This window comes from Lacerta agilis, chromosome 6 (assembly GCF_009819535.1).
Source record: "Lacerta agilis isolate rLacAgi1 chromosome 6, rLacAgi1.pri, whole genome shotgun sequence".
Classification (NCBI taxonomy): Eukaryota; Metazoa; Chordata; class Lepidosauria; order Squamata; family Lacertidae; genus Lacerta; species Lacerta agilis.
The window spans coordinates 84,678,442-84,699,713 of NC_046317.1; the positions used below are offsets into that span (position 1 = coordinate 84,678,442).

The following is a 21,272-nucleotide window of genomic DNA, read 5'->3' on the forward strand; positions in this document are numbered from 1 at the left end:
GAGACTGAGAGGAGATATGACAGCCATCTTCAGCTATCTAAAGGAATCACATGGAGGATAGAACAAGTTTGTTTTCTCGTGCTTCAGAGGGAAGGACCTGAACCAATGGATTCAAGTTACAAGAAAGGAGATTCGGACTAAACATCAGGATGAGCTTTATGTTAGGATTCTTGCTCCGTGTTTGCAGTCATGGGATTGTTTTCTATCACGAGACAGTGTGTGTTTTCATTCCACATGGTGGGAAGTGACGGAGACAGGATGTTTATGTTACTGTGTTCTGTGATATAGGACTATTGTCCTTTGTTCTTTCTCTTTGCTGTCTGATGAGAAAGAGGAAGGAGCTGAGTCAGAATGCTCCAAGTGTATTATATGTAAATAAAGTAGATTAGCCAAAATGCTGTGCTACTGAGTTCTGTTACGCAAACTGCAAATACTCTGCAGGATCCATAAGTGTGCTGATGCTTCTTGGTATCAGTCGCTGTGATGTTTGGGCTGGAGAAAGCTTTTGAAGCTCCCGAACGACCGACCAGGAGGGAGAGAACATGCCAGTCACACATGTGTCTCTGCCGGGGTCCTACACGTGAGTAGGACGATCCTAACACTTTATGGTGGTAAGAGCTGTTGGACAGTGAAAAAGACTCTTCGAAGGTGGTGGGCTCTCCTTCATTGGAGGTTTTAAAGCAAAGGTTGGATGGTTGAATTAGATGACCCTCTGATTGGATTAGAAGACCCGCAGAGTCCCTTCCAATTCTACAATTCTATGATTCTATGAATTCCATTTTTAACCTATTCTGGCAAGAGCAGTGGGGCAATTGCTCTATGGAGCACAGCTTTGAAGTCATATGGAGCCCCAAAAGTGCTGAATCCATTAAAAATAAGTATTTTGGGACAATATTCTAGGCACAATATGGCATGCCATCCTCATTGTTAAGAACCAAAGCAAATCTACTAAAATTGGCATCTTTAGTAAATATAGCAAAATGATAGCTTATTGGAATAAGTTTTCCTATGGAAATAGCCAGAAACTTTCAACATTATCCCTGATTAGTATCCCAGACAGTGACTGGGTAAGCTGATACCTATGATAGGATTTCCATCTGATTCTTGTTGTTGCTGCTGCTGTGAAAGCAGGGAAAAGAAGAAAGCTTTTGACTTCAAGAGACAGCTTATCTTCGATTTAGATTTTTTAAAAAGTTGTTGGCAGAGATTTAATACCTAAAGACTGTCACCCTTTGACCTGAAAGTGTATGTTAGATATCCCCTTTTTTAGTCTTGTTGGGTGAAACCCTTCAGATATTCTTGTTCTGTTGTATTATAATTCTCTAAAGGAGTGACAAGCACAATTATTTATTTTATATATCTGGGGGTGTTAGAGACTTTTTCATGGAAAGCAATGAATAAATGCAATAAATAAATTGAAGAACGAAACAAATAGTGCCACTCTGCCAGTTTAATATCACACACCCAAAGAATCAAAGATTAATCATCTTGACAAAATAAACAGATTCCCCTCTGCAGTTTCATTAGGATGGCTCAGAGGGATTCCCCTGGATTAGCACTGACAACCAGCGGTGGGAATCCTGGAACACAGAATAATAGAATTGTAGAGTTGGAATGGGCCCAAAGAGTCCTCTAATCCAACTCCCTGCTATTCAGGAATCTCAACTAAAGCACCCCTGGCAGATGGCCATCCAACCTCTGCTTAAACCTGCTAGGAAGGAGACTCCACTACCTTCCCAGGGAGTCTGTTCCACTGTCAAACAGCTCTTACTGTCAGAAAGGTGCTCCTGATATTTATTCAGAATTCCTTTTCTTGTAACTTGAAACCGTTGGTTTGTGGCTTCAGAGCTGGAGAAACCCAGGTTGCTCCATCTTCCATGCAACAGCCCTAAATATATTGAAAGAAAAGCTACCATATCTCCTCTCAGTCTCCTCTTTTTTTCCAGCTGAACATACCCAACTCCCACAACCATTGCTCATAAGTCTTGGTTTCCAGACCCTTGATCATCTTGGTCACCCTCCTCTGCACACTTCCCAACTTGTCAATATCCTTATTAAACTGTAATGCCCAGAACTGGACACAGGACACCAGGTGTGGTCTGACCAAGGCAGAATAGAGCGATACTATGACTTCCTTTGATCTAGACACTAGATGTCTGTTGATACAGCCTAGAATAGCATTACCTTTTTTTGCTGCTGCATCACACTGTTGGCTCATGCTAAGCTCATGGTCTACTAAGACCCCTAGATCCTTTTCACATGTATTATTGGCAAAGCAGATGTCCCCCATCCTATATTTGTGCAGCTGCTTATTTCTGCCTGAGTATAGAACCTGGCATTTGTCCCTATTGAAATTCATTTTGTTAGTTTGGGTCCAGTTCTCCAGTCTTTTAAGATCATCTTGTAACCTGATTCTGTCTTCTGCAGCAATACCTACCCATCCCAGTTTAGCGTTATCTGCATATTTGATGAGCAAGGTGCTGCAGGTGACTCCTCCCAGCAAGGCCATAATGAGCAAAGTCAAGTTTCAGTGAGGAATTTTCTTCAGCTCATAGCTGGGTTGCGTTTTCTGAAATGGGGGAGTTTGTTTCCAGTCTTCCCCCATGCTGACATTCAGTGGCACCCTTAATTAAAACTGTCATGAGGCAGTACCTGACAGTGAAATAAGAGATTTTGTACAAATGTGGGTGAACGCCTTTATGTCTCAGATAAAACAACAACAAATCCCGATAATAAAATTCTGCCAGTGTATTTTTAGCAACTAAGTACTAAATCTACAGGCTCAGGAGGGAGTGAAGAGGGGAGAGTGGCAGTTGTGGATTAATACATGAAAGGACATTTTTATTTCCTTTAGTGCTTCCTTTAAGTGCTGACCAATGAAACAAATCCTGAAAACCTATTGTGCCCTAACTGGTCTGGCCTTGGGCTTCCATCCCATATACTGCCTTTCATCTCCTGCAATTTAAAGCTTATTTGCCTTCCATTTACCAATGTTTCATGTCACTTACTCAGAAACTCACGGATACTTGAAAGAGGCAAAGAAGCTTTCTTCAAGTCACTTCCGTTTTTGTTGATTTCCTTAAGGTGCAAAAATGCTTCTTTTTATTTCCCAAAGTGCCAACCTATTTAAGGGGGGGGGCCTGTCTGTGTGCAACATCACATCACAAATAAGATGACCCTGTGAGTTGGTATAATTCAGATCGTTGGCTGTTAATCAACAGTGGAATGGAGAAGTGTGCAAGGAGATTTTGCATTGTGCAGGTGGAGAAAGAGAAGCTTCTCCACTGATAGGGTGGCAAGGTCCCTGGTCCAGAGAGGTGCTCTCACCATATCAGTGTGGGTCAGATTTCCCATTCATAGGTAAACTAAAGGTAAAGGACCCCTGGGTGGTTAAGTCCAGTCAAAGGCAATATGGGGTTGCGGTGCCCATCTCACTTTCAGGCTGAGGGAGCCAGCGTTTGTCCACAGACAGCTTTCCAGGTCATGTGGCCAGCATGACTAAACCGCTTCTGGCACAACAGAACACCGTGACAGGAGCCAGAGTGCATAGAAACGCTGTTTACCTTCCCGCCGCAGCGGTACCTATTTATCTACTTGCACGGGCATGCTTTCAAACTGCTAGGTTGGCAGGGGCTGGGACAGAGCAACAGCAGCCTTCTCCCCACAATCACGCAGATTCGAACTGCCGACCTTCTGATCAGCAAGCCCAAGAGGCTCAGTGGTTTAGACCACAGCGCCACCCATGTCCCTAGATAGTTTATTCATAGGTAAACTAACACTTTAGCATCCCAATAGTGCATTTCCACTACTTACTGACACCCTTAGACAGGGGCATCTTGCCCAGAGAGGCAAGTGGCACGGGGCGCCGGGGTGCCAAATTCTGGAGGGTGCCAGGGAAGAGGTGGAGGCTGGACACAACACCTCCCGGCATCAGCTCACTGCCCTCACCCACCTCCACCATGCTGCACCGAAGCAGCACCGTGCCCGGAGCCTCTCCCTGCTGTGGCCATGGCACGGGCACCAGGGAAGAGGTGGAGGCTCGGGGCTGTGCCCAGAGCCTCCGCCTCTTCCCTGCCGGAGGAGCCGCCCTCAAGCTGCTGCCTGCCTGCTCCAGCCTCCAAAGCTGCCGGCAGTGCCGTAAAAAGGTCGGCAACTCTGGGAAACGGTGTGTGTGTGTGTGTGTGTGTGTGTGTGCGCAGCGGAGGGATCTTTGCACCACAGCGCTGGATATACTTAAGACAGCCCTGCCCTTAGACACCACAGATGGAAAGTCAGTGCATGCAGTGCTTTGAGCTGGATTTCCGTCTGGCTTTGTGCCTCCAATGGTCATGTACATCAGCTCTCTGTTGCACACTCGAGGCTGGTCCACTAGCATGAATAGAATACAGCCCCATCAACCTCAGTCTACTCTCAGCCAGCACCCACCTGCCTCCCTCCCTTCTTCCTTAACACCCAGTCGTGCGCTGGCTAGTTCTGCCTGTCATTGCCATTGAGCAGGACATCCCACAATTATGGAAGCCACCCCAGCTTCTGACACCCCCCCCCCCGGATGTCCTGTTTTGGCAACTGTACTCTGGCTGTGCCAGAGTGTGGGACCCAAAAATGCACTGTTTTTGTGTCTCACACTCTGGCATGAATCAGTTGGCTCCCATCAGAGGGTGGGGCCAAATACAGACTATTTTGCAGCTGTGCTCTCACTTGGTGTCCACGTGCCAGAGCCACCCCCCCTCTTCCTCCTCCTGGAAGTGGCAGGTGGTGGGCAGTGTCAGTGGGCGAAGGTGTGTAAGGACCCGTCATCGTGATGGTGCAGGAGTTCAGAGTTGTGATCTCCAAAGGAGACAGTGAGGGAAGAGGGAACGGAGAGCAGAGAGTTGGGGGGGGGAGGTATCTGAGTGAGATGAAGCAGGGCCTCCACTGGGATGTTGGAGGGTTTTATGCATTGCCTTTGCCTCCAAAATTGCTGGTCTCCCTGCCTTCCGCCCTACCGGTCCCAATAATGGCACCAGCTACCACTGCTGTTTCAGGAACTGGAATTGTTATCAGCAGGGGAGCTAAGGACAACATCAGCCGCCGTGCACTTATCTCGGCCAAAGCCGCTGGGTTTGTGGGGTTTGCATGCATGGTGCCAAGCCAGGCTGCCCTGATTGCACAAAATAAGTCTTGATTTCAGCTAATATGCAGGGTGCGCAAGCTACTCTGCTCATGTGAGTAATCCCTTTGAACTCAAGGGAGCTGTTCGCATGCCTAAGTGATTTGCATGATCACTGCTTAAGAGCTGGAATTAGTCCCTGCCATCTGTATTTACAGCATTCTGCTAATCCAGCCCTTTTAGACGCTGCAAATAGCCCCCTTCTCTGTGCACCCGTTATTGATCAAGAGAGAGAGATTTGGTTTGACAGAGGTTTGTGAAAAGCCTCTGAGTTGTCCAAGGAGTAGTCACCTTATCAGCTCTTCTAAGATGACATGTTGGTAATGCGGAGTTTAATACCGAAGCAGTGTCAAGCCACACCGCCAGCTGATGCCCTAAAGTACAGAAATAAATATCCGAAATGATTTTCTGCTGCCACTTCTGGTTTTTACAAACTCCTGTGCTGTTCTGACTCCTTTTGTTACACTTAAACATCCTTTGGCAGGGGCAGGGAGGGAGGGCCGGGGACTGCCCTCTGCCCCCTTCCCCATTTGGAATAAATTAATCGGATTGTCTCACCATTTTTGTATAGCCTCATCTTGAAGTAATTTTAATTTCGGTGACTAGGTTCATAATATATATATATTTCAAGCGTGTTATCCCATTGACTGTACATAATCATGTCTCAGAGCCTTAAATGCTTGGAAGCTTCTTGAGCTACACTTCCCTTGCTTCAAACTTTTAAGTTTTAAGTGATAACTAAAGGACTATAATCTTCCAGCTCTGAAATTAAATCTGTTAATACAGCAGTAATGCACCTTGTTGTTGTTGTTTAAAAATAATAATAACCAGCCCTGGACTCTGAAGTTCAGCAGTTGATTTTAATCTTGCTATTAGCCAAAACCTTTGCCTTCCACAAATGCCACAAGCAGAATTTATAACCGGGTATAGTTTGCCCTACCATGAACTTCTGCTTACCTACATGTAGAAGAGGATGCAACAGTTTTCATCAATGACTTCTAGAGGAAAGGGCAGAGGGAAATCGTACCATATTTGTGGTTCACGTAAACAGGCGGTGACAGCTAACACCTCAGCAGATAGGAATAAAATTCAAAATGCAATGGAAAAAGCAGGGTGGAATATCAATTTCTGGAAACTGTAAGAGGGGAGAGTGTTGCTGTTGTGCTCAGGTTCTGGTTGTGGGCTTCCCACTGGCAGCTGGTTGGACACTATGAGAACAGGATGCTCAGCTAGATGGACCACTGCCCTGATCCAGAAGGGTTCCTCTTATACTGTATTCTTAAAATGAAATTCAGCAGATACAAATAAGAAGGTCTGCCATTAGGGGAGGGGAATGAAATGCACCCCAAGTATAGGAGTGTGTGTGTGTGTGTGTGTGTGTGTGTGTCTCCTGCTTGGCAATAGTACATATGGAAAAAGATCTCAGGATTGTACAAGATTGCAGCATGCTGATGTGGCTGCATATTGGAGCTGGGACATTCTGCATGCAAAGCAGTTAACAAGGACAATGATGGCAATTGAGGGTGAGCACAATGCTTGCTGGATTTCAATGCCTTTCACGTTTGTTAAAAAAGGTAAAGGTACCCCTGAGCATCAGGTCCAGTCGTGTCCGACTCTGGGGTTACGGCGCTCATCTCGTTCTATAGGCCGAGGGAGCCGGCGTTTGTCCGCAGACAGCTTCCGGGTCATGTGGCCAGCATGACAAAGCCGCTTCTGGTGAACCAGAGCAGCGCATGGAAACGCCGTTTACCTTCCCGCCGGAGCGGTACCTATTTATCTACTTGCACTTTGACGTGCTTTCGAACTGCTAGGTGGGCAGGAGCTGGAACCGAGCAACGGGAGCTCACCCCGTGGCAGGGATTTGAACCGCCAACCTTCTGATCAGCAAGCCCTAGGCTCTGTGCTTTAACCCACAGCGCCACCTGGGTCCCTTCACGTTTGTCAGCCCACCACAAACAAAACAATGAAAAGACCCTGTTATTGAGTCATTCAGATTTGTCTGAGTCCCAACGTCACATCACTGTTTCTGCAAGCATCTCTGTGACTCCTCAGCACTGTCACTCCTACCACCTGCATTCCTTGGCTGCTTTTAGAAATTGACCTCAACTTCCATGATGACTCTCTTCCATCTGTCCTCCCCTTGCACCAATCAGAGTCTTGGCCTAGCCAGATCCTTCTGTCCTCCAAATGGTTTTTGACCCATCACTGGTGCTGTAGAAGTACATTCAAGAGCTCATCATGACAGCCTCCCATAGCTATTCCCTCAAGTGTCCTATATCTTGGAATCAGCAGAGAATACTAGGCTGGCCTCATTCTCTGGCTTCATCTTTGCTAATACAACACAAAAAACAATAAACTTGAAAGCCTCGTTTATTTATTTTTTTGCTGGAATGTAGGAAGAGTTAGCTGAATCAAGTCAAAGGTGCATCCTGACCAACATTCTCTTCTCACAGCGACCGACCTGATGCATATGGGAAGCCCATAAGTACAAAATGAGCACAACAGCACACATCACACCTGTGGTTCCCAAGCAACTGGCACTCAGGAAGGATGCCCTCACTGGTGGTTCCCTTGCTGCAAGAAGCCAAGTTACAGGGAACCAGGCAGAGGGCCTTCTTGGTAGTGGCACCCGCCCTGTGGAACGCCCTCCCACCAGATGTCAAAGAGAAAAACAACTACCAGACCTTTAGAAGACATCTGAAGGCAGCCCTGTTTAGGGAGGCTTTTAATGTTTAATAGATTATTGCATTTTAATGTTCTGTTGGAAGCCCAGATGGGCGGGGTATTATTATTATTATTATTATTATTATTATTATTATTATTATTATTATATGCCCCCAACACTGGAGGTGGAACATAGCAAGTGTTGCTGGTAGCCATCCATAGACTTATCCTCTGTGAATTGGTCTAATCCTCTTTTAATAGCCACCCAAGTTGCTGGCCACTACCACCTCTTGTGAAGGTGAGTTCCCTAGTTTAATTATGCATTGTGTGAAGAAGTTATTTCTTTTGTCTGTCTAATGGGTGCTTTCCTCCCATTGCAAATAACTGGCACCGGGAGAAGCATTTCCAATTGGGACCGCAGTGGGATAAAGGATGAAAGCCCTGCCGCCACCTTGGTCCCACCCTATGCCAGTTATTGTTAAATACAGCTTGGCCCTTAGGGGTCTTCTGAGAAAGAGTGTGCTACAGGTGTAATTAATAAATAACAAAGGTTGTAAGATTCAAGTGGTCTAATCAGTAGATCAATCAGCTAAGTTTTAGTTAATGAATCACTGGAGCCCTTAATCAATGGGGTGATGATTTGAGAGCACAGTTCTTAATTACTTGAACTGTTTTATTCCTGGTGTGAGACTACAGTGGGAAATGACAAACAAAATATGAAGGATGCTCTTTCTTTGAACAATGAATGGAAGCTCATGTTTATTCAGCTGAAGTTGTCTTTAAAATCCTGCAGTATCTCATAAAAACTCTTCTACTGAAGTTTGGGTAGCATCCACTCCCACCAATTGATTAATTAGTTAAAAGGCAAATGATATGATTTATTTTTATTTATTTAGCAGGATTTCTATAACGCTTAATCATCCATAACCTCTAAGCTTTTTACACAGCATACAAAGCGCTCATTAAGAAGTAATTTATAAAAAGCAAGTTAACCTAAAAGTTAGGAGTAAAATCAGCAGTTGTTTAAAATACGGATAATAAAATAACGTCTTAATGTCATGTATCTGGCTAGGCTTGCCTAAATGAATGAGAAGTCTTTAGCAGACACTGAGAACAACACATTGTAAATAATAATAACAATAATACATTGATCAGCTGACACCCGACTTGTAAAGTATGGTTGATAGCTTTTGAAGTTAAAAGACACCAGTGATGGAGAGCAGGAATCCTACATCCCTTCCTTGACTCACCTCTGCTCTGAAGGACAAAACGTCCCTGCAGTCTCTACCTGCATAGCTGCCTCCGTTCAGCCAGAGCAGAACTTATCTGTTTCCCTGCCTGCTTGCTTGCTTGCTCTTTTATTTATTTATTAACATAGTCATCTCCTTTGTTTCTGCTGCACATGGATGTGCAGCCAGTGTGGTGTAGTGGTTAAGAGTGGTAGACTCGTAATCTGGTGAACCGGGTTTGCGTCTCCACTCCTCCACATGCAGCTGCTGGGTGACCTTGGGCTAGTCACACTTCTCTGAAGTCTCTCAGCCCCACTCACCTCACAGAGTGTTTGTTGTGGGGGAGGAAGGGAAAGGAGAATGTGAACCGCTTTGAGACTCCTTCGGGTAGTGAAAAGCGGGATATCAAATCCAAACTCTTCTTCTTCTTCTCTTCATCAACACATCCTGACTCCCCCCGAAAAGCAGCTGCCAACGAGATGTGAAGTTTCAATCTTCTTTTGCTGTAAAGTGGGCTTCTACTATCTCTCTCCCTACCCCCATTTCTCTACCCCTCCACACTCTTTCTTTCATAAATCTGGGGGGGGGGGGGTTGTCAAAGAGAGCATTTGCTTGTCACCATGATGCTCGCCAGACTGTTTTCTGAAGCTGAGGGGGTGTCGAGATGGTTTGTTTCTCCCTTGTACCTTGCACCTCCCTTACCCCTTTCAGAAATAGTCCTGATCTTACAAGAACTCCTTTACAATGCTGATCAGAAAATTAACTTCAGATTGCAGAGCGATAACAGGTCAAGGTTGCCACAGTTACGTCTCAACCGCCCTACTTACTGTCTTATATCTGGTGGCTGGAAACGTGGATGAAGTTATCTTTGCAAACCTTGTTGTTTATTTACTTTTATTTTCCTTTGGGTGGCAGAGGTGGCCTTGAAACTGACTTTCGGTGAACTGCAAGCACAGTCGAAAAAGGGTGGCAAAATGTCTGACTTTACAAACCTTCTGTTTGAAGGGGGTCCCCTGTTTGAGGGACTGTCCCACTGCACACAAGTGTAGTGCAGAGAGCTGGAAAGGTATTTATGCTGCCTGGACACAACAGACAATGGTGAAACATATTGCATTTAAAGAACAAAGGTAATTTCTAGATCTGCACCTATACAGATAAATTAGCATAGGCACATTTTAAACAAACCCATATCTTCACATGTCCTCTTTTATGGTGAGTGATGCATCTCCTCTTTCTTACCCTGAGTCAAAGCCATCTATCAGTTTGTGTCAGCGCCTCATCTAGTATTAGTTTCTGTACTGGTAAAAATCTATTTTAAGAATATAAGAGGAGCCAATCTGGGCAGCTTCCAACAAAATATTTAAAACACAGAAAAACATCAACCATTAAAAACTTCCCTGAACAGGGCTGCCTTCAAGTTGTCAAATAGTTGTTTATCTGTTTGACATATGATGGGAGGGCATTTCACAAGGTGGGCAACACTACTGAGAAGGCCCTCTGCCTAGTTCCCTGTAGCTTCATGTCTCACAGTGAGAGAACTGCCAAAAGGCCCTCGGAACTGGACCTCAGTGTCCAGGCTGCATGATGGAGGTAGAGATGCTCCTTTAGGTATACAGGGCCAAGGCCGTTTAAGGCTTCCAAGATCCACACCAACACTTGGAACTGTGCTCAGAATTGGCCTGTCCTGTTCAGCATCCTGCATTCTCACAGTGGCCAACCAGATGCCCGTGGGAAGACCACAAGCAAGACATGAGCCAAACAGGACTCTCCCCTCTCCAGTTCCCAGCAACTGGAATTCAGAAGCATACTGCTTCTGAGAAATCAGGGCTGATAGCCATTTTGTGCAATGGAGAAGAGAAAAGAAACTGTGTTATTCTCTGAATGGCTCCATCTTATCTGGGTGCTCCTTCCATGTGATGTGCAGCAGATCCTTTCTTTTTTTAAAAAAAGTTCCTTTTCAGTGGTCACACTCACCTGTTCCAGAGAGGCTTACTCAGCATCTACCTTGATGTCATTTTTTATTTTCCCAAGTCTCATAATCTGCCTCTTCTTTTATATATATATATCTGTATTATGGTTTATTGATGTGCTGTTTTCACAGGTTTTATTGATTTATTGTATGCAATTTTAATTTGCTTCTTTCTTTGCTGCAAGCTGCCCTGATAATATGGTTGCAGGGCAGGCAACATGAAAATATTTTGATCAGATAAATAGATTGTGTATGTGCACTTTCACAGATTGTTAAAAACAGATCAGTCTGGCAGTGACTGCATCTTTTGCTTCCCAAATTCCCATTTGCCTTTCTGGAATCCACTGGGCACTATTACTGATGCAAGCCGTGGGACCCATGAGCCAGTGGCTTGTGGATCTCACAGAAATTGTTTCTGATCTCAGGGGCTCGGATAAATAACACAGAGTCCACACATGGCTGAAATGCGTAAGCACACAGCGTGCATTGTGTCACAGAAGATGTTGGGAAGATTCCTGAAACAAGCATCTCCTTGGCCTTTTGTGAACAGGTTGCTGAGTTGTCCCCTGCCTAAATCCACATGTGTGTAGAATAATAGGCTATTTTTCCTCTACTCTTGAAAGCTTTGTGTGTCTTTGTGTGCATGTCACCATGAACTTTCTTTCCCACCTGCCTTGAATTCCAAGCTCACTCATGGTTCCCTCTCATGTTTTATTCAGATACGTTCGGATAAGGACAGTGAGATCCACATAAGATATAGCATCACTGGCGTGGGAGCTGACCAGCCACCTATGGAAGTCTTCAACATTGACCCTGTGTCTGGGAGAATGTATGTGACCCGTCCGATGGATAGAGAAGAAAGGGCATCCTACCACGTAAGCATGCAGCTTCCAGTATCTTGAGGCTTCAGCCCTCAAATCTTTTCTTCTGGTTGGAGCCGACAATCTCAAAGCACATCTCAATCAGAATTAAGCATAGAATGCACAGTTTTGACAGCACCGAAACCAATCTGTCAGCTCCTGACTGGGGACACGAGGGCAGGGCAACAGTTGTGCTTTAGAAGTTATTTGAGGGAAAGGCTGAAAATGAGTGAGCTCCTGGTTTATTTCTACCCTGCCCTCTACCCAACCCCCCAAAAATGGTTCTCAGAGCAGCTTTCAAAAATCAGTTCTAAGAGAGTCTCTGGCACATGAGGATAAATGAAAGGGAGGGAGGAAGGAGGACAAAACTAGCTAAAGGACCAGTTCTTAATGTTACTATGGGTCTGTGCTAGAGCATTCCCTTCCTCATAGGTCAGATCCCATGACCAGAGCAGGTGATTAAACATCCAGACCAGTGGAACAAGGCAGTTAGTTGATTAGGAAGAAGATAAATAACCAGAATGACATCTTATGGCAGGAGTGATGAACCTCATTACATCTTCCAGGTCTCCCCATTTGACGTGTCAGACTGTTTTCACCAAACCACAGCCACCTCCCCTAGGACACCAGGTGTGGGGTAGCTAAATATGTGCCTGGGCCAAAGCAGATTTGTACTTTTCAAGCCACAGTGATCAGCTGATTGTCCGAATGGACAAAAAAAAAAGATCATTGTGATGTCAGGTGATTGTAGCTCCTTACCTGTCAAACTTGGCCCATGAGAGGTGGGGGAGATAAGGATCCTGCCTTCTAGTTGGATCCCCTTTGCCACCTCTGTCTTAGAAAAAGATCTGTGGTTATCAGTATTATCTGCTAAAATGACTCATGTAGCAATCATGACACTTGTTGCTTCTTTTTAAACGTTGCATGACCTCCCGTAGGAAGCCCATATGTGTGTATCAGGCTTCTCTTGGTTGCCTGCATGAGAAGTCTGGTATCTGAAGTGCTTTGCAGGTTTTTTTTAAAATTTTTGTTTATCATTTATTACATTCACTTGGGAGCCAAGAATCTGATGGCTGCTATATTCAGATATTAAAGGCATGCCAACCCAAAGAGGTGAATATCTGTCTGGCATAAGAGTTTTCATCACATCAGAAAATATGCAGAAGGCTTATGGAGTGCCCAGTTTTCCGACTTAACATTTAGAAACATAGAGAACTGCTTTACACTGAGTCAGAAAACTGGTCCACATTACTAAGGATTGTCTACAGCAGGCATGGCCAAACTTGGCCCTCCAGCTGTTTTGGGACTACAACTCCCATCATCCCTAGCTAACAGGACCAGTGGTCAGGGGTGATGGGAATTGTAGTCCCAAAACAGCTGGAGGGCCAAGTTTGGCCATGCCTGGTCTACAGTGACTTGCAGCAGCAGTACTGGTTTCAGATAGGAGCCATTCCCACACTACCTGGAAATGCCAGGAATTGAACCTGGGACCTTCCTGTGTACAAGGCAGATGTTCTACAAATCAGCTATGCCCCCCCCTGCAACTTGCATCTGTGTACTTGCATTTTTCCAAAGCATTTTTCCTTTCCTGTCTTGCACTATATTTCTATCTTCATCCTTCAATTCTGCTCTAGTGATCGCAAGTTTATCAACCACTGACTCACCAAAACCTTACCAATAGTTTTGTGCCTCTTCCACTTGATACTGCAAACCTGTTACTGTTTTCTTGCAAGCCAAAATGCCTTGCCAACATCCTGTCCTGCACAACAATCTGCCACCTGCCCATCTGGCACCCAAAATTCTGTCCAGCGCTCTCCACCTTCCCATTCCCAACATTCATATGCTACAACAATCTCAGTACACCTGAATTCAGGTTATTGTGTTTTTCCCTGAAGAAATACAAGAGTCTGAAGAAAATAGTCAGCTGCTTTCTGGAAATCAGAGCTACCTGGGCGAGGTTTGCTTCTTACACAGAGGCTGTAAGAGAGACCCTCATTGTATAGGGATGGGGGATTAATTCAATTCAGTTTGCATTTCAGTGTAAACCTACCTAATTCACATTTTGCAAAGCAAAGCATAGCCGCCCTCTGAAATGTGCTCTTCTCCAATTTTTGCAGTGCAGTTCTCCAGCCACATGTGTAGAAAACACATATATTAGAGAAAATTGTACATACAAATGCATATATTACTGAAAATAACATATAGACATGCATCGTATTGGGGGAAATTGCTTTGCAAAAATGAGTATATTTAGGCAACATTGCATACAATATTAGGAGCATTTGCAGAAAAATCCTGATGAGTTTTTGTGGTGTTGGTCCATAGGGAAGGAGGTGGTCTTTCAGATATTTGGGACCTGAGTCGTTCAGAGATTTAGACATTAAAGTGAGCACAGAGATTTGGGTCTAGAAATGAACTTGCAGCCAGCCCAGGACCTTTTGAATGCACTCTACCACTAAGCTATAGCCCTTGCTCAAAATCTATTGCTTCCCGCACATGCATGCAAAGACCTGTCTGCATCCTACAAACTGGATGATTTCCTGTGAATCCCAGAAAATATCTGAAGCCTTTGGCCTCCTGTGCTGGCAATAGGTGGACGCAGAGCGGAGCCCCTGAGCCAAATGGCTTTCCAAATGGATGCCATCAAGTAACTATAAAAAAATAATAATCCTTCCAGTAGCACCTTCGAGACCAACTAAGTTTGTTCTTGGTATGAGCTTTTGTGTGCATGCACACTTCTTCAGATACACTGAAATAGAAGTTACCAGGCCCTTATATATAGTGAGAGAGTGGGGAGGGGTATTACTCAGAAGGGTGGTGGGAATGGGTGATTGGCTGATAGGTGTGGAAAACCTGTTGACGACTGTTAACAATTGCAATTGGTCTTACAGGAAAAAGCAAGGGGTGAGATGGCTAAAGACAGCTTTGTCATGTATAATGAGATAAGAATCCAATGTCTTTGTTCAGACCAGGTCAAAGGATAAATGGACATAAATCTGATATCAGGAATCACAAGACAGAGAAACCAGTAGGAGAACACTTCAGTCTCCCAGAACATTCTACACAAGATCTCAAAGTTGCTGTCTTACTGCAAAGGAATTTCAGACATAGAATGGAAAGATAAGTTGCTGAATTGCAACTAATTACCAAACAGGTTTTCCACACCTATCAGCCAATCACCCATTCCCACCACCCTTCTGAGTAATACCCCTCCCCACTCTCTCACTATATATAAGGGTCTGGTGACTTCTGTTTCAGTGTATCTGAAGAAGTGTGCATGCACACGAAAGCTCATACCAAGAACAAACTTATTTGGTCTCTAAAGGCGCTATTGGAAGGATTTTTTAAATTATTATTATTTTGTTTTGTTTTGAGTATGGCAGACCAACACGGCTACCTACCTGTAACATCAAGTACCGGTAACTATGAAATTGTAAGGATCGCTTGCACTGACTTCATCTTCTTAAAGGGTTCCATGGCAAGCACTGATCCCACCAAGCTGTGTTTGCTTTGTCACACATTTAACTCTGTTGGCATTGCTTGTGGACAGAGGTGGAGGGATGACTAAACTATATTACCTCCTTAGCTGGAGGGAAGAAGAGATTTCCCCAGGGTTAAAGGGGAATCTAAGGGAAAGTTATTTTATCCTCCTTGAACAAAAGCAATTATTTTCTCCAGTGATCCCAGCGAAATATGAAGCAAAAGGGATATTTGAGACTTGGGCTTTGTGCTGCTCCGGAGCTGTCAGTAATGTTTCACTGGTTGCAGACCATTATAACTGGGGGATAATTGGGTGGAATGGTCTCAGAATAATGCCTTTGATGGAGTCATTAGGATTCCAGCATTAGAAACTCGCAGTCCCAAAGAAATAACTTTATCTGTCATAATGACGACTTTCGGTGACCTGGGACTACTTTATAAAAAGCGTTCATTAATAAGTATACTGAGTTAAGACAATGGCTTTCAATGTTGCTTAGAAATGGGTGCCTCTATCTCGTTGTGATATATTCATGGCTAGGGGTGAAAACATTCAGTTTATAATTCCAAAAAAAAACTTCCTTTAATCATAGATCTTGAGTTTAGCCGTCTAGCAATACATTAAAATCATTTAATCAAAAGGCTGGGGATGTTTAGCCTGGAAAAGAGGAGACTGAGAGGAGATATGATATCCATCTTCAACTATCTAAATGGCTGTCACATGGAAGATGGAGCAAGCTTGTTTCCTCCTGCTCCGGAGGGTAGGGCCTGAACCAATGGCTTCAGTTTATAAGGAAGGAGATTCTGACTAAACATCAGGAAGAACTTTCTGGCAGTAAGAGCTGTTGACAATGGAACAGAGTCCCTCAGAAGGTGGTGGACTCTCTTAGAGGTTTTTAAGCAGAAGAAGGTGATCTCTCGTTGATACTTTAGTTGAGATTCCTGCATTGCAGCGGGTTCAACTTCTTTCTTCTTCTTTGGTGATCGCTCGTAGCCAAGGAAGATTGTCTTCCATGAACACAGTCTTAACAGTGTGTCCGTAGGTGACTGTAGAGGCCAATACTGGATCCACACGTCCTTCCACAGTGGGTACATAGATTTCCGGGTGGGAGTTGATCACGATGAGGGTTTGCCAAATGTGCCTTCCTCTTAGTTCGTTTTTTCCTTTTCTTTTCTTTTTTTTATAAGATTTTATTATTTTCTATTAAGACAAAAGGAAAACATAGCATAAACACCAACATTAACAATACAGAAATACAATACATAAACACAGCACAAAAACACAATCAAACAATTACAATAAAAAGAAACATATACAAACCTTTAAACTAACACTTATCCTCTTACTTTTCTTGTTACTATCTTCTCTGTTTTAGGGGACTTCCCCCATTCCCTCCACTGTCTTCAAAATCATATATATCTTCTAGGTAGCTTTGTATCTTATTCTATTCACATTTGCTCAGTTTTTAATGTGCTTTACTTTACTTAATCGTATCTTAACTTAAACACCAAATCTTAACATATTTTCTAACAAATAAATCTTTCACACTAAAATATCTTGCTAACAATTTTATCTAACATAAACCTGCTAAAGCCGCTGTTCTATTTAATTCTGCTCAAATATTCAATTTTACTGATTTAACTAGATAGTCTTTAAATTTCTTCCAGTCCCGTGACACCTTCTCCTCCCTCTGGTCCCGGATTCTGGCGGTCAGTTCTGCGAGTTCCATATACTCCATCATCTTCATCTGCCATTCTTCCACCGTTGGTATCTCTTCGCCTTTCCATGTTCTTGCCAATAAGATTCTAGCTGCTGTTGTGGCATACATAAAAAACACTCTATCCTGACTGGGTATCTCTTCATTAGTTATGCTCAGAAGAAATGCCTCTGGTTTCTTACAAAAGGTAACCTTCATTACCTTCTTGAGTTCGTTATAAATCTTATCCCAGAAAGCATTTACCGCTGGGCACAACCACCACATATGAAAAAAGGTACCTTTCGCATGTTTACATTTCCAACATACATCTGACATTTTGGTATTCATCCTAGCTATCTTAACTGGTGTCAAATACCATCTGTAAACCATTTTCATTATATTTTCTCTTAAACTATGACAAGCAGTGAATTTAATACCTTTTTGCCACAATCTCTCCCAGTCATCCATCATGATATTATGTCCTACATCTTTCGCCCAATCTATCATTGACGATTTAACCAGTTCATCTTTCGTATGCCACTCTAGCAAAAGATTATACATTTTGGAAAGGTTTTTAAAGTTCGATTCTATCAGTTCTGTTTCCAGTTTTGATTTTTCTACTTGAAAACCAACTTTTTTGTCCATTTTAAATGTTTCATATACCTGATGATAATGCAGCCAGTCGGGGACCTGGCTTTTCACTTGATCGTAGCTTTTTAGCTTAAAAGAGTCCCCTTCCTGCTGCAATATGTCCATATATCTTAACCAATTTGCAGACATGTTCGGTCTCTTATAGGCTTTGGCCTCCACTGGAGAAATCCATCTAGGGGTCTTTCTCTCTAACAAGTCTTTATATCTAATCCAAACCTGATACAAGGATTTTCTAACTATATGAGACTTAAAAGTTCTGTGGATCTTAACCTTGTCATACCAAAGGTATGCATGCCAGCCAAACATATTATCATGTCCTTCCAAGTCCAATACATCAACGTTCTCTAGTTTAAACCAATCCTTTAGCCAGCAAAAGGCCGCTGCTTCAAAGTAAAGTCTTAAGTCCGGCAGGGCAAAGCCTCCTCTCTCTTTAGAGTCTGTTAGAATCTTAAACTTGATTCTTGGCTTTTTGCCCTGCCATATAAACTTTGATAAGTCCTTTTGCCATTTCTTAAAACAATCCAGTTTGTCCAAAATTGGTATGGCTTGGAATAAAAACAGCATCCTTGGTAGGACATTCATTTTTATCACGGCAATTCTTCCCATTAACGACAATTTCAATCTTGTCCATATCTCCATGTCTTTCTTTATTTCCATCCACAGTTTTTCGTAATTGTCCTTGTACAGGTTCAAATTCTTGGTTGTGAGATTGATACCTAGATATTTCACTGTTTTAGCAAAATTGAGGCCAGTGCCTTCCTGTATTCTTTGAATTTGTTCTGCACTCAAATTTTTTCCTAAGACTTTGGTTTTCTGCTTGTTTAATTTGAAACCAGCTACAAGTCCAAATTGTTCAATTGTTTCCAAGGCTCTGGGGACACTGCTTTCCGGTTCCTGCAGGGATAACATCAGATCATCTGCGAAGGCGCGTAGTTTGTATTCTTTCTCTCCCACACGAATTCCTTTTATCTGTTTGTCCTTTCGTATCATATTTAGGAGGACTTCCAGGACCGTAATAAAAAGTAAAGGGGAAATAGGGCACCCTTGTCTTGTTCCCTTTTCAACTTCAAACTCCTCCGATATCACACTGTTTACTATTACTTTAGCTCTTTGTTCTGTATAGATGGCCTTAATGCCATTCAAGAATTTTTCTCCAACTCCCATCCTTTCCAAATTCTTTTTCATAAATGTCCAAGAAACTTTATCAAATGCTTTCTCTGCATCAACAAACAGTAGTGCCGCATCTGTGTTTATGTTTCTCTCCAGTTTTTCTAAAATGTCCACAATAATTCTCGTGTTGTTACTAATTTGTCTTCCTGGCAAGAAACCTGCTTGGTCTCTATGTATATAATCTTTCAACACTCTTTTCAGCCTTGTAGCCAATACATTTGCAAAAATTTTATAATCCACATTCAAAAGGGATATTGGACGGTAATTTTTCATTTGAGTCTTATCAGTATCTGGTTTTGGAATCAGTGTGATAAAGGCTTCTTTCCACGTCTCTGGTGCCCTATCTCCTTCTAGTATTTTGTTGCAAATTTCTCTTAGCGGCTGCGATAGCCAGTCTTTCAATGTCTTATAATATTTTGCTGTTAATCCATCCGGTCCTGGAGCCTTCCCTAATTGCATGTTATTTATTGCATCTTCTATCTCCTGTGTCGATATTGGGTGGTTGAGAGTAACTAATTTTTCCTCTGGGACTTTTTGCAATCCATTCTTTTCCAGAAATCGGTCTATTTCTGCTTCATCTATCTTCTCCTCCTTGTACAGTTGCTTGTAGAATCTTTGAAAACACCATCTGATTTCCTCCGGTTTCTCCACATTTTTTCCATTTACTACCAAAGTATTGATGACATTTGCCTTTTGTCTTTTCTTCAATTGCCAAGCTAGTAGTTTTCCACACTTATTGGCCGATTCAAATGTTCTTTGTTTCATCATTTTCACTTTCCATTCAATGTCCTGATTCATTATATTGGCATATTGGGATTGCAAGTATTTGATTTCTTTTTGGATTTTAACACATCTGGGATGTCCTCTTAATTCTTTTTCCTTTTCTTTGATTGATTTCAACAATCTCTCCATTTCTGCATTTTGTTGTCTCTTCTTTTTTGCTTTTTCACTAATGAGAAATCCCCTCATTACAGCTTTACTTGCATCCCAGGCAATTCTTTTCTCCACTTCGGAACTCCAATTTATCTGAAAGTATTCTTTCATCTTTTTCGCCGCTCTTTCTACTAGCTTGGTGTCTCTCATCAAAGCGTCATCCATTCTCCATCTAAAAGAATCCTTGGAAATCATTTTTAAATTTAACTGTACCGGATTGTGATCTGAAAGAGTTTTAGGACCAATTTCTGCCTTTTGTATTTTTGGGGCCAATTCATTCGAAATCCAAATATAATCTATCCTCGACCATGACTGCTGAGATTCACTAAAATAAGTTGCCTCTGTGTCTGTAGGGTTTTTTAATCTCCAAGAGTCCACCAAATTCAAGTTATCCACCATTTCGAAAAAAGTCTTTGGGAGTTTCCCATCATTCGTTAATTTGGTTCTTTGAGATCTGTCCATTAGTGTGGAAACTGCACCATTAAAGTCTCCAAGGCAAACTAATTTGTAATCCAAATAGTCCAACAGCAGATCATGTATTTTCTTATAAAAAATTGACTTTCCATCATTTGGTGCATAAAGTCCCAGAATCAAAAGTTTTTCGCCTTGTATATTAATTTCAATTGCGATGTATCACCCTTCTTCATCTATAAATAGCTGTCTTGGGCTATATTTCTCCTTTGCATATATCACTACTCCTCTCTTCTTGACCTTGTCCGATGATATAAACTCTTGGCCTAATTTTTTGTTCTGTAGTAATCTTCTATGACGTCGGGCTATGTGGGTTTCCTGTAAACATATAATATCCAAATTCTTCTTTTCTATGCTGTAAAACACTCTGCGTCTCTTTGGTCTCTGATTCAATCCCCGGACATTCCATGTCATTAACTTGAGCGCCATTTTCCTTTCTTTAATCTTCTCCTCCAGTTGCTTCTCCTTTCTTGTCTTTCTCTGGATCCTGGCTTGGACCTGGTAAACTTGGTAATCCCGGCGGTGGTGGAAATTCCGCTGGAAACCTGTAGAATTGTGCTGGGTCGAGTGGTGTGCCTTTAAATTGTTCCAGATGCTTGTCCAAAAACTTTTGCTTCTCCGCCAAGGATCTTATTCTTATCTTTTTTCCTTCAAACGTAAATGCCAGGCCTTCTGGAAATTCCCAACTGAAGGGAATTTTTCTTTTTCTAAGCTCAGTTGCCAAGTCGTTGTAAGGAACTCTTTTGTCCAGGAAAAATCTGGGGATATCCTTATAAAAAATTACTTTATTCTGCTCTACCACCAGGTTGTTCCTATAGTGCAAGTCCAGAAAAAAGTCCCTATCGTGTCGATCGTGTAGCACAATCAAACAGTCACTAACTGTTTTGTTACTTTTCTTTCCTCTGGAACCTCTTGGACCAAATCTGAAGGCCTTCACTATGCGCGCTGAGACGTTAACTTCTTCTACCTCCCAAAATCCTGAAAATAACTTCACAATATAAG

General features: G+C 42.8%; 1 protein-coding gene across 7 annotated transcripts in view; it reads left to right on the top strand.

Moving 5' to 3' along the window:
* The window catches only part of CDH4 (cadherin 4), a 763,202-nt gene that overhangs the window by 567,106 nt on the left and 174,824 nt on the right, over window positions 1-21,272 (top strand). For all 7 annotated transcript variants that reach the window (XM_033153667.1, XM_033153668.1, XM_033153669.1 and 4 more), the window contains one exon: window positions 11,731-11,886. In XM_033153667.1, coding sequence (XP_033009558.1) covers window positions 11,731-11,886 — 156 coding nt within the window. The remainder of the gene's footprint in view (window positions 1-11,730; window positions 11,887-21,272) is intronic.